Source organism: Balaenoptera acutorostrata, chromosome 5 (genome assembly GCF_949987535.1).
Source record: "Balaenoptera acutorostrata chromosome 5, mBalAcu1.1, whole genome shotgun sequence".
NCBI classification, from domain to species: domain Eukaryota; kingdom Metazoa; phylum Chordata; class Mammalia; order Artiodactyla; family Balaenopteridae; genus Balaenoptera; species Balaenoptera acutorostrata.
In genome coordinates, this window is record NC_080068.1 from 142,675,873 (window position 1) to 142,693,668 (window position 17,796).

The 17,796-nt window shown below is 44.6% G+C and overlaps 1 protein-coding gene and 1 long non-coding RNA gene across 4 annotated transcripts in view; one reads left to right on the forward strand and one right to left on the reverse strand.

The window, feature by feature from the left end:
- FAM193A (family with sequence similarity 193 member A) overlaps positions 1-7,673 on the reverse strand; it is a 170,148-nt gene extending 162,475 nt beyond the window's left edge. For both annotated transcript variants that reach the window (XM_057546530.1, XM_057546529.1), the window contains exon 1: positions 7,174-7,673. In XM_057546530.1, the coding sequence (XP_057402513.1) occupies positions 7,174-7,401 (228 nt within the window). In that variant the 5' untranslated portion in view covers positions 7,402-7,673. The remainder of the gene's footprint in view (positions 1-7,173) is intronic.
- Positions 7,674-8,118: 445 nt separating this feature from the next.
- Positions 8,119-15,752, forward strand: LOC103008985 (uncharacterized). 2 transcript variants are annotated; one of them, XR_450164.2, is made up of 3 exons: positions 8,119-8,721; positions 9,680-9,851; positions 14,234-15,752. It is a non-coding gene; the product is annotated as an uncharacterized LOC103008985 (long non-coding RNA). The 2 variants fall into 2 exon arrangements; XR_450163.2 differs by having other exon boundaries at positions 9,683-9,851.
- Positions 15,753-17,796: the final 2,044 nt, after the last annotated feature.

Consider the following 17,796-nt stretch of genomic DNA (forward strand, 5'->3'; position numbering starts at 1 on the left):
ATTTACAAAAGTTCAAAAAATATGAAATAATTTATGAATCTAAAAAAACACGTACAGGATATGTATGCTGAAAACTACGAAACACTGATGAAAGAAATCAAAGATGTGCTATACGTAAATTCTATCTCAATTTTTTAAAAAAATCAAAGATAATCAAATAAACAGAAACACACACCATGTTCACAGACTGGAAGAATTCAACACAGTTAACATGTCAATTCTCCATCAAACTGATCTACAGATTTAAGGCTACTCCTATCAAAGCCCAGCAGAATTATTTGTAGACCCAGACAAGCTGATTCTAAAATGCATGGAAAAGCAAAATGACTAAATAGCAAAAACAATTATTTTTAAGCTGGAGGAACCACCTTGTTAATTTTTTAAGACTCACAGTAATTAAGACAATGTGGCATAGGCAATGGGATAGACCCATAGATCAATGGAACAAAATAACAGTCTAGAAATAACCCACACAAGTAAGGTTAATTGATTTCTGACACAAGTGAAAAGTCAATTCTATGGAGAAAGGGTATCCTTTCAACAAATGGGTTTGGAACAAACCTGACAACTATATAGGGGGAGAAAAAAAAAGAACCCCTACCCAAATCTGATACCTTATACAAAATTAACTCAAAATAAATCACAGATCTAAATGTACAACTATGGCATTTTTAGAATATAGGAAAAAAATCTTTATAACATGAGATTTTATAAAAGAAAGAGTTCTTAGACGTGATACCAAAAAGTATGACCCAAAAAAGAAATAACTAGGAAGCCAAACTTCATCAAAATTTTTTTCTTTGCAAAAAAAAAAAAAACCAAAAGACAGTTAATAAAATATAAAAACTAGCTACAGGGACTTCCTTAGTGGCCCAGTGGTTGGGACTCTGTGCTCCCAATGCAGGGGGCCTGGGTTCTATCCCTGGTTGGGGAACTAGATCCCACATGCGTGCCGCAACTAAGACCTGGTGCAGCCAAATAAATAAATAAATAAACAAATAAATAAATAAGACTACAGACTGAAAGGAAATGTTTGCAAATCACAAATCTGACATAGGACTCATAACCAGAATTATAAAGAACTCTCAAAACTAAGAAAATAAAACAACTCAATTAAAAATGAGCAAAATCCTAAAATAAATAAATAAATAAAAATAAGCAAAGTCTTAAACACTTCACCCAAGAGTATACAAGAATGGCAAATAAACAAATGAAGTGTTCAATAACAGTAGTCACTAGGGAGGGACTTCCCTGGTAGTGCAGTGGTTAAGAATCCACCTGCCAATGCAGGGGACACGGTTCGATCCCTGGTCCAGGAAAATCTCACATGCCGCAGAACAACTAAGCCTATGTGCCACAACTACTGAGCCTGTGCTCTAGAGCACGAGAGCCACAACTACTAAGCCCATGCACCTAGAGCCTGTACTCTGCAACGAGAAGCCACCGCAATGAGAAGCTCGCTCACCGCAACAAAGAGCAGCCCCCGCTCGCCACCACTAGAGAAAGCCCGTGCGCAGCAACGAACACCCAACGCAGCCAAAAATTAATTAATTAATTTTTTAAAAAACAGTAGTCACTAGGGAAATGTAAATTAAAACCACAACACCACTACACACCTATTTATTAATGGTTACAATAATATCTACTGACATTAACAAGTGTTAGCAAGGATGCAGAGCAACTGAACTCTCATCACTGCTGGTGGGAAGTCGAAATGGTGCAGCCACTCTGGAAAATAGTTTGGCGGTTTCTTATAATGTTACCACATGACCCTGCTCCCACTCCTTGGCATCTACCCTAGAGAAATGAAAATTTACTTTCACACAAAAACCTGTACACAAATGTTTTAGAGCAGCTCTATTTATCATCAGCAAACACTAACAGAACCCCAACGTCCACCAATAGAAGAATGGATAACTGTGGCACAGCCATACAACAGAATACTACTTGGCAGTAAAAAGGAACAAACTATTCATACCTGCAACAACCTGGATGAATCTCAAAGTGACTAAGCTTAGTGAAAGGAACCAGCCTCAGGAAGTTACATACTAGGGGCTTCCCTGGTGGTCCAGTGGTTAAGACTTCGGATGGGGGTTGATCCCTGGTCGGGGAGCTAAGATCCCACATGACTTGCGGCCAAAAAACCAAAACATAAAACAGAAGCAATACTGTAAAAAATTCAATAAAGACTTTAAACACGGTCCACATCGAAAAAAAAAAAAACTTAAAAAAAAAGTTACATACTGTATGATTCCATTTATATGACTTCCCCAGAAGACAAAAGCACAGTAAGTGGCTGTCCAGAGTTTAGGGGTGGGGGAAGAGTGTGACTGCACAGGAACAGCAGGAGGGAGCCTTTCTGGGTAATGAAATTGCTCTGTATCCCGACAGTGGTACATGAATCTACACGTGTGTTAAAGTCCAAACAACTGTACATCAAAAAATACAAATTCGGGGTAGTCCCCTGGTGGCCTAGTGGTTAGGATTCCGGGCTTTCACTACTGTGGCCCAGGTTCAATCCCTGGTCAGGGAACTGAGATCCCGCATGCCACAAGCCCAATATACATACATACAAAATATATTTTACTACACGTTAATTTTTTTGATTAGCATACAGTAAAACCCCTTAGAAAACCTCTCTGACAGTATCTACTAAAGTCAAACCACAGGTATACCTAGCAAATCCACTTCGGGTATATGCTCAACAAAAAGGAACACTCTTATCCACCAAAAGCATGTACAGGAATGTGCATATCAGCTTGATTCATATCAGCCATAAAATAAAATAAGCCAAATGTCCATCAGCATTAGAATGGATAAATTGTGGAATATTCACGCAGTGGACAACTGCACGCCATGGAAAAGAATGATGACTTGCTACATCAACAACACAGATGCATCTCAAACATCATGTTGAGCCAAACAGCACCAGCACAGAGTACTTTCAAGTGAAATTCAAAAGCAGGCAAAACACATGAGAACAGTGGTAGGGATGACGAGGAAGGGAACAAGGGCACATTCTAGGGTACTGGGAATATGCTTTATCTATATTCTGTATGTTGAAATATTGGTCCCATGGATGTACACATACATAGAATACTGCATCACAGAGATGCTCTCTGCAGCTTTACCCACTGTCAAACTTAGCTAAATCACGAAAGGTTCTAGATCTTTACTTCCTCAGGTCACTAAGGCAAATGTGCACTAGACAGAGTAATGACTAAACCTCATTTCGTCACGGCAGCTATTTCTACAACACAGGGAAGGCCTCTAAGTGCATCCCAGTATACCCCAAGACCAATAATCACACCATCTGACCACAGGATACACTGTATGGTGGCCTGCAAACATTAATAACATCTCCTTCTTGCCACCTTTTCAGCAATGAAAGAGGATTTACGTTATTACAAATGCTCCCTACACTACATGTTTCTCTGACTTTAAAACTGTAATATCACTGTTTGAAATGTACTTTGATCCCTACCCCAAACAGCTTCCTTTTATAAACCTCTAACAGCATTACAGAAGTAGCCCTAAATTCCCATTTGAGCCCTCCAAAAGTGTAAATTTTGTGTAATTTGATATCCCAATAGCTAATAACACGGATCAATTTCCACAATACAAAAATTTTGGTAAATAATATGTGTATGACTTAATTTTGCACACCGATTCAACTACAGAATTCTGATGGCATAAATATTTTTATTTTGTGTAAATACCTAAATGTTTAACTGTTAAAGACTGGGAAAAGCCAAAACCAGTTTTATTTGAAAAAGAAAAATTGTTGGTAATATCAGGTTGTAAAAGTATCATTCACCTTTTTGCTCCATAAGTAATGTTCATTGTAGAAAAGTCTTAAAGCTTGAGGTATGTGCAAAAAGGAAAAAAGAAAGCCATCAGAACTTCCACCACAAAATATTTTGATGTGTATACCTTATCAGACTTTCCTATGCAAACATATATACACACAGACACTTTACAAAAATGGCCATGCCATGGCGCCTGCAGGATTTAGTTTTCTTTTTTCTTCTTTTGGCCATGCCATGCGGCTTGCAGGATTTAGTTCCCGGACCAGAGATTGAACCCGGGCCCTCAGCAGTGAAAGCTTGGATTCCTAACCACTGGACCGCCAGGAAATTCCCACAAACACTGTTTTCTATTTTGTAAGCTTCTCTCTTTCTTAATACATCATGAACACTATGAAAATTACGTTTTAAAATAGAAATGCAAAAAAGTAAGATATTTTCATGATACCCGTCACCCACCAAGTTTTTACTCAGGGCTAACCCTTTACTGTCACATTAGAGCAGACCACCACACTAGGCTGTTAGAGCGGGACTTGTCCAAGACGCATGTCATCATTTTTACATCATCATTTCACAAGTGGGAAAGCTTCATCAATAACATCCTGCAGCAGAGCCCTATAAAGCAAGCCAGGCCAGCCTCCTGAAAACGACCATCAAGCACATGCACAGCACTGTGTGCCATTAGCCACTGTGTAAGCACCTTCCAGCCTCCAGGCGTTTAATTCTTCCAACAACCCTAGGAGCAGGAAGCCGTACCACCTAGAAAACCGGGGCGTGTGAGGCTGTGCCTGAGGGCACAGAACCTAACAAGTTTGTGTCCCCTGAGCTTTGTACACCAGAGTTTTGTTGTGGGCCGAAGACTCTATAAGCTATGTTTTCCTACTTATCCTACAGCCCTCATTTCTTTGTAGAAGCCACCTACATGCAAAAATGCCCTCTTTGCCTCAGAAGCCGCCTCTGATGAAGGTGGTCCTGGGTCTAACGCTCAGTGCTGTGCCCAGCACACTGGGCAGTGGGCCTAAGACCCCTCCTGAGAATCAAGACAGTCCTTCCACTCTTATTTCTCTTAGACACCTTCTGCCCCGGTGACCCAATATGAAATGGAAACATGCACCCCAAGAATCATAAGCCTCTCTGGGAAATGCAGGGCCAGTACCCATTCACCATTACTTGTTGACAAACGCTGTCTTGGGTGCCTGTTCTGCTCTAGATAAGGTGTCCCAAAAAGCTCACCATCTGTAGGGTAACAATTCAGAGGTTTCAGAATTACATGAAGAATTTTTGTGATTGGCATCACCCTGTTACCATAAAGAGTATCTTTGATGCACTATTATTAAGACACTTGTGAAGAAATTTTAAAACTAAAGACATAGCTTTAAAACTTTAAAATATAGTAAAAGAGAATGTTTTTAAAGGTTCGGGTCACAACTCAACAGTACATAAGTAAAATAATATTAATAATTCATTAATAAAATACAACCAGCATTTTATTAATGAAATTGAACGGAATAGAAAAGATCAAAAAGTATCAGAGTATTATTTTGTAAAACCTGCTGTGTGAGTGTGTGTGTGGTATATTTTATTGCTGATAGTGGGTCATGGTCAAAACTCTGGATTCATAAGTTTAACAGAAAACAGTCCTGTCAAAAATAATACTAGATGTATGGTTATGTGAGTTCAAAAAGTGTAATTAGAATAATAACTGAGGGCTTCCCTGGTGGCGCAGTGGTTGAGAATCCGCCTGCCAATGCAGGGAACACGGGTTCGAGCCCTGGTCCGGGAAGATCCCACATGCCGCGGAGCAACTCAGCCCGTGCGCCACAACTACTGAGCCTGCGCTCTAGAGCCCGCGCTCCTAGAGCCCATGCTCCACAACGAGAGAAGCCACCGCAGTGAGAAGCCCGCGCACTGCAACGAAGAGTAGCCCCCGCTCTCAGCAACTAGAGAAAGCCCGCGCCCAGCAACGAAGACCCAACACAGCCAAAAATAAATAAATAAAATAAATTATGAAAAAGAAATTAGAAAAAAAAGAATAAGTGAACGGTTATTTTAGCCAAATATTGCAAAGTAATGGAGAATTATTAAACCTGAAATAATGGTATGAAAGGCTAGTATAAGAATTTTTATTAAATCAATAAAAATGGGTGTATTTTACACCCAACTACAGCCAATATTATAAACACTTTTGTAAAGAATTTGTTTAGGCAGATCTCCCAGCCTCCCCTCCCCAGCAGCAACAAACACTGCCCTTAATTTACACTCCGTCGATGCAAATGCATAAGCCTCACCCTGGATCCCAAGCACTACACCTGTTTCGCTCTCCAGTGTACTGGAAAATGGCAACCTCCAGGGCTACAACCCAGCACCCAAAACAAATCTGACAACATAATCTAAAGGAAGCTCCAACTGCAGAGAACACTGTGTATTCGTATAATAGTATAAGCATCAGAGAGCCATGCCATATGCAATGATTTCTTATCTGCTCTCACTACACATTGTTTCCAACACAACATTTAGAATCCCGCATAAAACAATTTCTGTCTCGGAATTTGGCACACAAATAAATACTCCTGATGAGGCTTTTGTTGTTACTGTTGCAAATATCTTTAAAACAACTTAATTTAACAGTCCTAACAACATAACTTTTGAAAAAACCCATTATCTTTCAGGAGACAATTGAATGAGTGGAAATGACTGCCAACTGCATACCCACGTACCAGTACTGTGTCTTGTAAAGTGTTGTGACCAAGAGCGGAATAAAAGTGGCAGCAATCCACAACTGGCAGAGGCAGTGTGTGCTAGCTGCCTTCAAAAGGAAAACAGAAAATATTACTACTCAAATTCCTTAAGTTCAAACCCTAAATATATACCTGAGTGACCAGACAACCAATTACCTCTAAAAACTTTTTAAAAGCAGGGGTGAAGAGCCAGGGCCGCCACCTCCGAAGACTGTCAGGTTATCTTTCAAATGACCGTTTTGGAGAAGAACAAGAAAACTTCTAGGAGGCACTTCCCGATGATCATTCGCCAGGCGTGGAGGAGGTGGGCACCGCGAGGGAAGCCCCGCTCGTCACCTGACTCACAATTATTCTGGAATTGCACCCGAGTAACCTCAAGGACGACCTCGGTGCGGGGCGACACGGCACCAGCCCGGATCCGTGACAGCGCCGTGCAGGTGGGCAGGCGGCGCCGCGCTCCCGGGAGATGCGGCACCTGGCGCGCTGCAGCCCGGCCCGAGGCTCGGGGCGCGGGTCGGCGGCGCCTCCCACCCCGGCCCGCGGTCCTCGCCGGCCCCGCGGGAGGCTGTCAGGGCGCCCGCCGCCCGTGGCCCCCGCCCCGCGCCCGCCCCCGCCCCACCGCCGCTTACCTCAAAGTAGCCTCCGGGGGCGGCGCCGCCCGCGCCCGCGCCGAGGGGCCCGTTGGCCGCCGCCGCGCCGCCCGGGGCTGCCAGGCCCGTGGCCTGGGAGCCGCGCAGCGCCGCCGCCGGGCCGGCCTTGCCGCCGCCCGCGCCGCCGTTGCCACCGCCCGAGCCGCCGCCGCCGCCCCGCTTGTTCTTCCGGCGCTTGGCCCCGCGCTTGGCGTCGGCCGGGCTCATGGCGGGCGGGTGGGCGGGCAGGGAGGGCGCGGAGCGGGCGCGGGGCCGCGGGCGGCGGCGGAGGGCGGGGAAGGCGGGGAGGCTGAGGCAGCGGCGGGGCGCTCCGGCCGGCCGCAGGCGGGGGGCGCTGCGCGGGGTCGCCTCCGGGCGGGGAGGGCCGGGCGGGCGGGAATTGCGGGGCGGCCGCTGGGCGGGAGCAACGGCGAGTCCACCGGGCCCGGCGCCGCCGCTGACCAGAGTTAGAGTCCAATATGGCGGACACAAGGGGAAAGGGATCCCAGTTTACGTCGGGGGAGGGGGAAGGAGCGGCGGGGAGGGGGAGGGGTGTGGGCGCCCTCCTCCCCCCGCCTTACTCCGCCCTCCCGAGCGCCGCTCCCCCCCCCCTGCCGCGCCCTCCCCGCCCGCCGTTAACTTGCGCCGGCACGCAGGGCACGCCGGGAGCTGGGGTCCGCGCGCCCACTCTGCCGCTGGGGGCGTCCGACGCGGGGACCACGATTCCCGTCAGGCCGCGCGCGACCGAGCGCCCGTACGCTGCGAGAGGCTGCGGCAGGGGAGCTGGATGCGGCGGTGACGTCACCCCGCGCTCTCGCCGCTCGGCCCCACCCGCGCCGCGCGGCCTTCTGGGACCTGTAGTTGGGCGGAGTGGCCCGGCCAGCTCAGGGCCGCGTCGCCCGCGGTGGATGAACTACAAGGCTGGCGGCGAGGAGTTCCGCCTCTTTGACAGGCTCCCAGACGCCCCAGCGCCCCGCGCCCCCGCCACCGGGTCCGCAGGCCGGTCCGGTCCCTGGGATGCGCCGGGCGGGCAGCTTCGGCTCTGGCCCGCCAGGAAAGGCCCTGTGACCTTGGCCCGGCTCCGGGTTCGAATCCGCCTCCTCCACTGGCTGGCTCTGTGACCTTGGGCCGGGCCCCTCGCCCGTGTCCAGGTGACTCACTGGGACGAGAATGACCCTCCTCGTGGGCTAGGCGGTTCCGGAGGGCGCCTGGAAAGCGCTGGTCCGGGCCGCCGTCGGGTCGGGGACCGCCCTGGGCGCTGGGGTTGCCGCGAACCGGCAGACCTTGCCGTTAGCTTAGAACCCCTGGCCCGGAGGCGCCCTTCCGAGCTCGCCCTCTCCCTGAGGTCCCGTGCAGCCGTCGCCCGGCCTCCCGGTGCCTTTCGACGCTGCACGGTCCCAGGGCGGTCCAGCCCTGTCTCACGACCTCGCAGTCACCCCACCGCACAGGCCACGAACCCCGTCAGACCCTCCCGGGCCTTCCAGTGGGGCCGCTCCGTCTGGACCCTCCTCCTTCCTGGGCCCCTTGCCCATCATCAGCAAGCCCCAGGTACAGTTTTGCCCTTAGACCCGGACCACAGGAGTCCCTCGCCTGGGTCCCACCCATCACAAACATCCAGACACAAAAGACATCTGTTCCCTTCTTTGGTTCCATAGCTGGTTACGGGACCGAGATGCAGAGGAGCTTGGTGCTAGGATGTATAGTACGAGGGCCTCCATTTGCCCTGTTGCCTGGGCTCCCCACCGTTAGCTCTGGGCCTGCCAGGTCTCACTGCCTGGCCGTTACCCTTGCCCCAGCTGCAGCCGCGGCCTTCCAATCCCCTGACCCGTTCTTCGCACCACAACCGGAATGAGCCAATGTGATCAAATTAGCCCTCTGTTTAAAGCCTTTCAGAGATTCCATGTTATGTAGGCAGAATAAGACCTCTCACCCCTCCTGGAGTGTCTTGAATGACCCTGCTGCTGAAGGTAGAGTTTGAGAGGGTGGGTGGGGTGCCTGCCTTAGCACCCCACTGGGTGGGCAATGTTTTGGGCTGCCCCCTTCCCCATACAGGCTGGGTCAGACACTCCCCACTCGCACAGCCCCTGTGCCTTCGCTTGTCAGAGCACACTGCGCTGGATTGGGGTTCTCGGTGCTCACCAGTATCCCCAGAGAAGTCAAGTCTTGGGCCGGGGGGAGCATGGGAGTGTCTGCGTCCTGCACCTCTGAACCCCAGCTCCTGCCAGGCAAGGGCTGGGCACACATCAATCCAGTATTTGCTGGATGAATGAATGACATAATAATGACCGTTTGTCAAGCAATTATGCACCAGCCACTCTGCCTCCTGCTATATCATCTCATCTAATCCACACAACCATTCTCGAGATAGGCAGCATTAGCCCTATATTATGGATGAGAAACTAAAGTTCAAAGATTGTGAGGGATTTGCCCAAAGTCACCCAGATAGTCAGAGGCAGGACCCAGATTCCAATTCAGATGTGGCTCAGGTGTGACTTTTGTGTTCCAGCAGAGCACAGGGTGATACAGTCAAGAGTCCTTCTGGCGCGTGGGGACAGGAGCAGCCTCTCTGAGGAGGTGAGCTGAACCAGAGCCAATCACCGTCAGAGCAAAGGACTTTCAGCAGTGCGAGACTCAAGCAGGGGAAAGCTCAGCATGTCCCAGGAGCCAACAAAAGCAAGGTTGGGTTTTATTCTAAATACAGCTGAGAGCCATGCAGGGTTTTGAGCAGGGACTGTCACGGTAGGATGTATGTTTCTGAGAAAGCTCTGGCTGTTGTGTTGAGAATGGATGTCAGGGGAGCGAGACTGGAGGCTGGAGCAGCAGGTGGAGAGGGTGCTCCTGGCGGACAGAAGTTACGAAGCAAAGGCATGAAGCAGTGGTTCTCAACCTTTGTTTTTCATTGTCTCCCCGCTAAGGAAAAATTAAGATACTAAGGAGAAAATACTAAGGAATAAGATTTTGTCTGGTAGAGTTGAGCTTTGGGAGGGCCGCAAACCATTGTAATATCTACGATTTGTTTCTCCTCTTAAGAATCAATTTTCACCCCCTTGAGAACCAATAGGAGATATATATATATATACATACACATATATATATACACATATATATATATATATATATAAAATAAGGAATTGGGTCACACAGTGATGGAGGCTGACAAGTCCCAAGACCTTCAGTCAGCAAGCTGGAAGCCCAGGAGAGCCAATGGTGTAGTCCAAGTCCAAGTCCAAAAGCCTGAGAGCCAGGAGGGCCAGTGGAGTTGTTCTAGTCCAAAACCCAGCAGGTTTGAGACCCAGGAAGAGCTGATGTTTCAGTTTGATTCCAAAAGGTAGGGAAAAAAATGATCGAGCTCAGAGGCACTCAGGCAACAGGAGTTGTCTTTTTGTTCTATCCAGGCCTTCAACTGATGGTATGAGTCCCACCCACAGGTGTGTTTTTGTTTTTGTTTTTTTAAATTATTTTTGGCTGCGTTGGGTCTTCGTTGCTGCGCGCGGGCTTTCTCTAGTTGCAGCGAGTGGAGGCCACTCTTCCTTGCGGTGGCTTCTCTTGTTGCGGAGCACAGGCTCCAGGTGCGGCCTTCAGTAGTTGCGACACGTGGGCTCAGTAGTTGCAGCGCACGGGCTTTGTTGCTCCTCAGCATGTGGGATCTTCCCGGACTCCCTGAACCCATGTCCCCTGCATTGGCAGGCAGATTCTTAACCACTGCACCACGAGGGAAGTCCCCCACCCACACTGAGAAGGGCAATCTGCTTTACTCAGTCTACCAATGCCAATGTTAATCTCATCGAGAAACACTCTCAAGACACATCCAGAATTATGTTTAACCAAATGTCTGGGCACCCTAAGGCCCAGTCATGTTGACCTAAACTAACCATCACAAGGGAGAATGCAGGACATAGGGCCAGAAAGGTCTATATATACTCTTAAAAGTAAAAGCAGCTCAGTCTGCCAGGAGCACAAGTGGTCACAGGGACTTGTGGGCAGTGACCTTGGAGAGGATTTAGGCATGGAGATGGCCACTCAAAGCACCCTCATGATCTGGAAGGCTCTTAGAACCACTTACAGGAAAAGGCGGCATATGTTGGATATTTTTGTAAAAGTCAAGTTTTATTACTTTCATGTGCAATAAATATTAACCAAGATATAAATATGTACTAGTAACACAAAACAATTTTATAAGAAAAATTAGATAAGTTCATAATCTCACAATTCATAACCAGGGAGCATTACATAATAATGAATCATTACCTAGAAAGCCTTTTCTAATTTCTGGCTTTATTAAGTCTGCAGAAAGAACAGTTGAGCACCTTTGCTCAAGCCATTTCCTTGCCCCAGGCAGAACTATGGCAGCAGGCTTCCACCCCCAAGCAGAGCACAGGGAATTCTCTGTAGAAACTATACAATGCAAGAGCAGCAATTGGCATATTAATGTTTGGGGATCCCAAAGAATCAGGCAGTTCTTGATGCTCACCCAGAATTGAAGCCCACAGGTCAAAAGCTCTGCCCACCTGGAGCTTCTAATCAGCTTTTAAACATGTCACTTGTAAACATGAAGGGACAGTGAAAGATCACCAGTCATTTAAGAAATGGCTCAAGTGTGGATAGAAAAAATGTGTGTGCAGGGGGGCAGGCAAAGAAACTGTTAATGGAAGGAATCAAAAACTTTTTCAAAAACTGCTAATAGCCTCAGATGTTTAAGAAAGGAGTCTTGAAAATTAAAAATATAGCCAAAATTGTAAAAGAAATTCAATAGAAGGGCTGCAAGATAAAGGAAATTATTCAGAAAGCAGAACAAAAAGACACAGAAAATCAGAGAGAAATGAGACAAAATCTCAATCCAGGCGGTCCAGCAACTTTCCAATAAGAATTTTAGGGGAAAAAATGAAGGGAAATAACTTTTGAAAGAAATAATACAGGGACTTACTTGGTGGCTCAGTGGTTAAGAATCCACCTGTCAATGCAGGGGACACGGGTTCGAGCCCTGGTCCGGGAAGATCCCACATGCTGCGGAGCAACTGTGCCTGTGCACCACAACTACTGAGCCTGCGCTCTAGAGCCCGTGAGCCACAACTACTGAGCCCGCACGCCGCAACTACTGAAGCCCATGTGCCTAGAGCCCATGCCTCGCAATGAGAAGCCTGCGCACCGCAATGAAGAGTAGCCCCTGCTCGCCACAACTAGAGAAAGCCTGCACGCAGCAGCGAAGACCCAACGCAGTGAAAAATAAACAAAAATTTTTAAAAAGAAATAATACAATTTACCAGAAGTAAGGACTTGAATGTCCAGATTGAAAGAGCCCACCAAGGAAGATGGTTAACTGTAGAAAACCAGAGATGAAAAAAAAAACAGCCTAAAATGCTCAGGAAGAAAAACAGAAGTCACATTAAAAAAAAAAAAAAGGCAGGAAAAAAGAACCTCACTAAATGTCTTAACAGTAACATTCGAAGCTAAATAGTGGAGCAGGGCCTTCAAAATTCTGAAAGAAAATCAGATATACAATAGAATTGTGTAGCCAGCCAAACTGTCAATCATGTATGGAGACAAAAAACAATTTTGGACAAACTATATTTTTCAGACTGCAACATAGTAAAAAACCCTAAAATACCAGTAGGTCTGTTTCTCACATACAGCCTAAGGCTGTTAAGTATCTCTCCTCCACCTTTTAGCTGAGATGAGGACTAACCAGGGACAGGTGCTCCAGTGCTCAGTGGGAAGCCCTAATAGTATCCTAAAGGTGGAAGTGAGCCAGTGGTGAACAGAACCTTACCAAACTGCAGTACTGCCCTGACGTAGCTTAGTGCACGGCCACATGAAGGTGAGGCACACCTGCTCCATTCGCCTAGCAGAGGAAAATAGCATCTGCAGCCTCTATGATTTTTTTTTTTTTTTTTTAGCTGCACTGGGTCTTCTTTGTTGTGTGTGGGCTTTCTCTAGTTGTGGTGAGCGGGGGCTACTCTTCTTTGTGGTGCACAGCTTCTCATTGCGGTGGTTTCTCTTGTTGCAGACCATGGGCTCTAGGTGTGTGGGCTTAGTAATTGTGGCTCATGGGCTCTAGAGTGCAGGCTCAGTAGTTGTGGTGCACAGGCTTAGTTGCTCTGCGGCATGTGGGATCTTCCTGGACAAGGGCTGGAACCCATGTCCTGCCTGCATTGGCAGGTGGATTCTTAACCACTGGACCACCAGGGAAGTCCCCGATTTTTTTTTCTTATGGACAAGTTCAGCTTTCAATTAAAAATTTCTAGGCATATCAAGGCACATGGCCATTTTACTGAAAATAAAAAGACAAAAGACTACAAAAACTCATAGGTGAGTCACATATTGGAGTTGGTAGGCAAAGACTATACAATAACTATAATTAATATGTTCAAGAAAATAGAGGAAAAGGTATAAAAAAAGATGAAAAAATTGAGAATTGTGATCTATAAGGAAATTAACTAGAACTGAAAAAGTAACTGAAATTGACTTCAATAGATTAATAGCAAACTAGACACAGTACAAGAGAGGATTAATGAGTTAGAATTCAATATAAAACAGTTAGCACAGAGAGAAAAAAAACAACTGATAAAACAGAAAAGAGAATAAAAAATACATGAGACACAGTTGAAAGTTTAACATGTGTAACTGGTGTCCCAAAAGACAAGAAGAGAGAATGCCACAGAAGCAGATTCTCCAAAATTGGTGAGATATTCACCCAGTTTCAAAAATCTCTGTGAACCCCAAGCAGAATAAGAACAAGCAAAACCACACCTGAGCACATCATTACTAAACTGCTGAAAACAAAGAAAAAACTCAGCCAAAGAAAATAGTCACATATCTTCAAAGGTATGTGACAGATGACTGCAACAGAAATGAAGCTAGGAAACAATAGGATGACAAAGAGTAATTGGGGAAAAAAAACTGTCAACTTATAATTTTTAAAAATTGTAATGTATTTAACACAATATATTCAAAATATCATGACCAAAACATGTAACCAATATAAAATTACTAACAACATACCTTAATACTCTTTTTTTTTATACTAAGTCTTCGGAACCCTGTGTGTGTTTTATACTTGCAGCCTCTCTACACTTGGATTCATCGTGTTTCAAGTACTCAGCAGCCACATGTGGCTCATGGCAACCATATTAGACAGCAACCTGTAATTTTTTACTCAGAAACAAAAATATCATGCAAGAATGAAGGTAAAATAATGGCATTTTCAGATTAACAAAAATAGAATTTATTGCCAGCAGGAATTCACTAAAAGAAACACTAAAGGAAATTCTATGGGCAATAGGAAAATTATTCCAGATTGAAATGGAGGAATAAAGACCAAAGACATACAAATGGTGTGTGTATATATATATGCATATATATATGACTTTATATATAGATATATGAATGATAATAGTATGCTAGTATTTTTTTCATTTAAAAAATTATGGTAAAATAATACAAAATTTACCATTGTAATCCTTTTCAAGTGTACAATTCAGTGGCATACCTACATTCACAATGCTGTACAACCACCACCATTATCCACTTCCAGAATGTTCCACCATCCCAAACAGAAAGTCTGTACCCATGAAATAACAACCCCAGGCCCTGGTAACCTCTACTCTACTGTCTCTATGAATTTGCCTATTCTAGATACATCATGTAAGTAGAATCATACAGTATTTGTACTTTTGTGTCTAGCTTATTTCACTTAGCATAATGTTATCATGGTTCATCCATGTTGTAAGTATGTATCAGAATTTCATTCTTCAGGCTGAGTAATATTCCATTGTATGGATATACCACACTTTATCCATTCATCTGTTGATGGACATTTGGGTTGTTTCTACCTTTTGGCTGTTGTGAATAATGTTGCTATGAACATTGGTATACAAATACCTGAGTCCCAAGTATCTGAGTCAATTCTTTTGGGTATCTATCTGGGAGAGAAATTGTTGGAACACATGGTAATTCTGTGTTTAACTTTTTGAGGAGCCACCAAACTGTTTTCTAGATCAGCTTCATCATTTTATATTTCTACCAGTAATGCACAAGCGTTCTAATTTCTGCACATCCTCACCAACACTTATTTTCTGTGTTTCTGATAATAGCCAGTGCGTGTAAAGTGGTATCTGTGGTTTTGATACATATTTCACCCATGACTAATGATGCTGAGTTCCTTTCATGTGCTTACTGGTTATCTGTATGTCTTCTCTGGAGAAATATCTATTTCAGTCCTTTGCCAATTTTTAAATTGGGCTGATTTTTTTGTTCTTGTTGAGTTGTAGGAGCACTTTATATATTCTGGTTATTAGGCCCTTATCAAATAGATGACTTGCAAATATTTCCTCCCATTCTGTGGGTTGTCTTTTCACTCTCCTGATAGTATCCTTTGATGCACAAAAGTTTTTAATTTTAATGAAGTCAAATTAATTTTTCCTTTTGTTGCCTGTGTTTTTGGTGTTATATATAAGAAAACTTTGCTAAATCCAAAGTCATGAATATTTGCCTTCATGTTTTTTTCTAAGAATTTTATAGTTTTAGCTCTTAAATCTAGGTCTGTGATCCATTTCTTCATTAATTTTTATATACTGTTTAAAGACCCAACTTCATTCTTTTTTTTTTTTAATTAATTAATTTATTTATTTATTTTTGGCTGTGTTGGGTCTTCGTTTCTGTGCGAGGGCTTTCTCTAGTTGCAGCAAGCAGGGGCCACTCTTCATCGCGGTGCGCGGGCCTCTCACTATCACGGCCTCTCTTGTTGTGGAGCACAGGCTCCAGACGTGCAGGCTCAGTAGTTGTGGCTCACGGGCCCAGTTGCTCCGTGGCATGTGGGATCTTCCCAGACCAGGGCTCAAACCCATGTCCCCTGCATTGGCAGGCAGATTCTCAACCACTGTGCCACCAGGGAAGCCCCACCAACTTCATTCTTATGCACGTGAATATCCAATTTTCCAAGCACCATTTGTTGGAGAGACCTTTCTTTCTCCATTGAATGGTCTTGAAATCCTTGTGAAAATCATTTGGCCATAAAAGTGAGGATTCATTTCTGGGCTGTCAATCCTACTCCATTGGTCTGTATGTCTGTCCCTAAGTCAGCACCACATTGTTTTGATTCCTGTACCTTTATAATGTTTTCAAATTGGGAAGTGAGTCTTCCAACTTCTTTTTCAAGATTGTTTTAGCTATCCTGGGTCCTTTAAAATTCCATACAAATTTCTATTAAAATTGCCATTGGGCTTTGGTAGGGACTGCACTGATTCTATACTATATTGCTTTGGGTACTATTGCGATCTTAATACTGTCTCCCAACCCACAAGCATGGGATGCCTATTTATTTAGGTTTGCTTCCTTCAGCAATGTTTTGTAGGGATGCATATGTCTGTGTACAAATTTTGCACCTACTTGGTTAAATTTACTCCTAAGTATTTTATTCTTTTTGACGCTACTGAAAATGGAATTTTCTTTATTTCCCTTTCAGATCGTTGATAGTGTATAGAAATACAACTGATTTGTGAATTTATACCCCACAACTTTGCTGAATTTGTACTGTAACTGTGCGCTAGCTTTGGGTTTAGTTTGGTTTTTTTTCAGTTCCTTAAGGCATACAGTTATTGATTTGATCTTCTAATGTAGACATTTATAGCTATGGCTATCCCCCTGAGCACTGGTTTCACTGCATCCCATGTTTTGGTATGCTGTGTTCTCATTTTCATTCTTCTCAAAAGTATTTTCTAATTTCCTTTGTGATTTCTTCTTTGAACCACTGGTCATTTAAAAGTGTGTTGTTTAATGTCCACATATTTGTGGGTTCTCCTAAATGTTCATTCCCTATAACCCAGTAATTTCACACTTAAGTATATGTCCAGCAGGTATGTGAGCAAAACTGCACCAAAAGAGATATACAGAATGTTCACATTTGGCTACTAATAGCAAAAAACATAAATTAATGAAAGAATGGATAAACTGAAGCATATTCATCTAATGAAATACTATACAGTAAGGAAAATGAACTACACAACGTGAATCTCACAAATATAATATTGAGCAACAGAGGCCACCCCCCCCTCCACAAAATACACATTGAGTGATTCCATCAATTTATTTATTTTTTAATTTGGCCACACCATGCGGTATGCAGGATCTTAGTTCCCCGACCAGGGATTGAACCTGTGCCCCCTGCAGTGGAAGCGCAGAGTCTTAACCACTGGACCGCCAGGAAGTCCCCAATTCCATCTGTTTGAAGTGCAAAGAATAGGCAAAAGTAAAGTACGTGATTAGGATTGTGTGTTTTGGTAATTAAACTGTAATTATAGTTAAAGGAGTGATGTTCATAAAAGTCAGAATAGCGATTACCTTGGAGGAAAAGGCAGACTGTACTGACCAGGAGGGAGGATAAGAAGGGGCTTCTAAGGTGTCGGTAATAGTTTACTGTTGCCGTTGGTTGTTTCACAGGCCTTTGCTTTATAGTAATTCACTGAACTGTACTTTTGAAGTAATTCAGTGAGGTGTGCTTTTTGTGTGGTATATTTCACAGTATAAAAGATAAATAAATATAGTGGCCTTGAGTTGGTAACTAAGCCTTAAACACCTCATAAAAGCAAGGGTAAATACCTTCTGGAGGAACCCACCTTCAATTCAGGT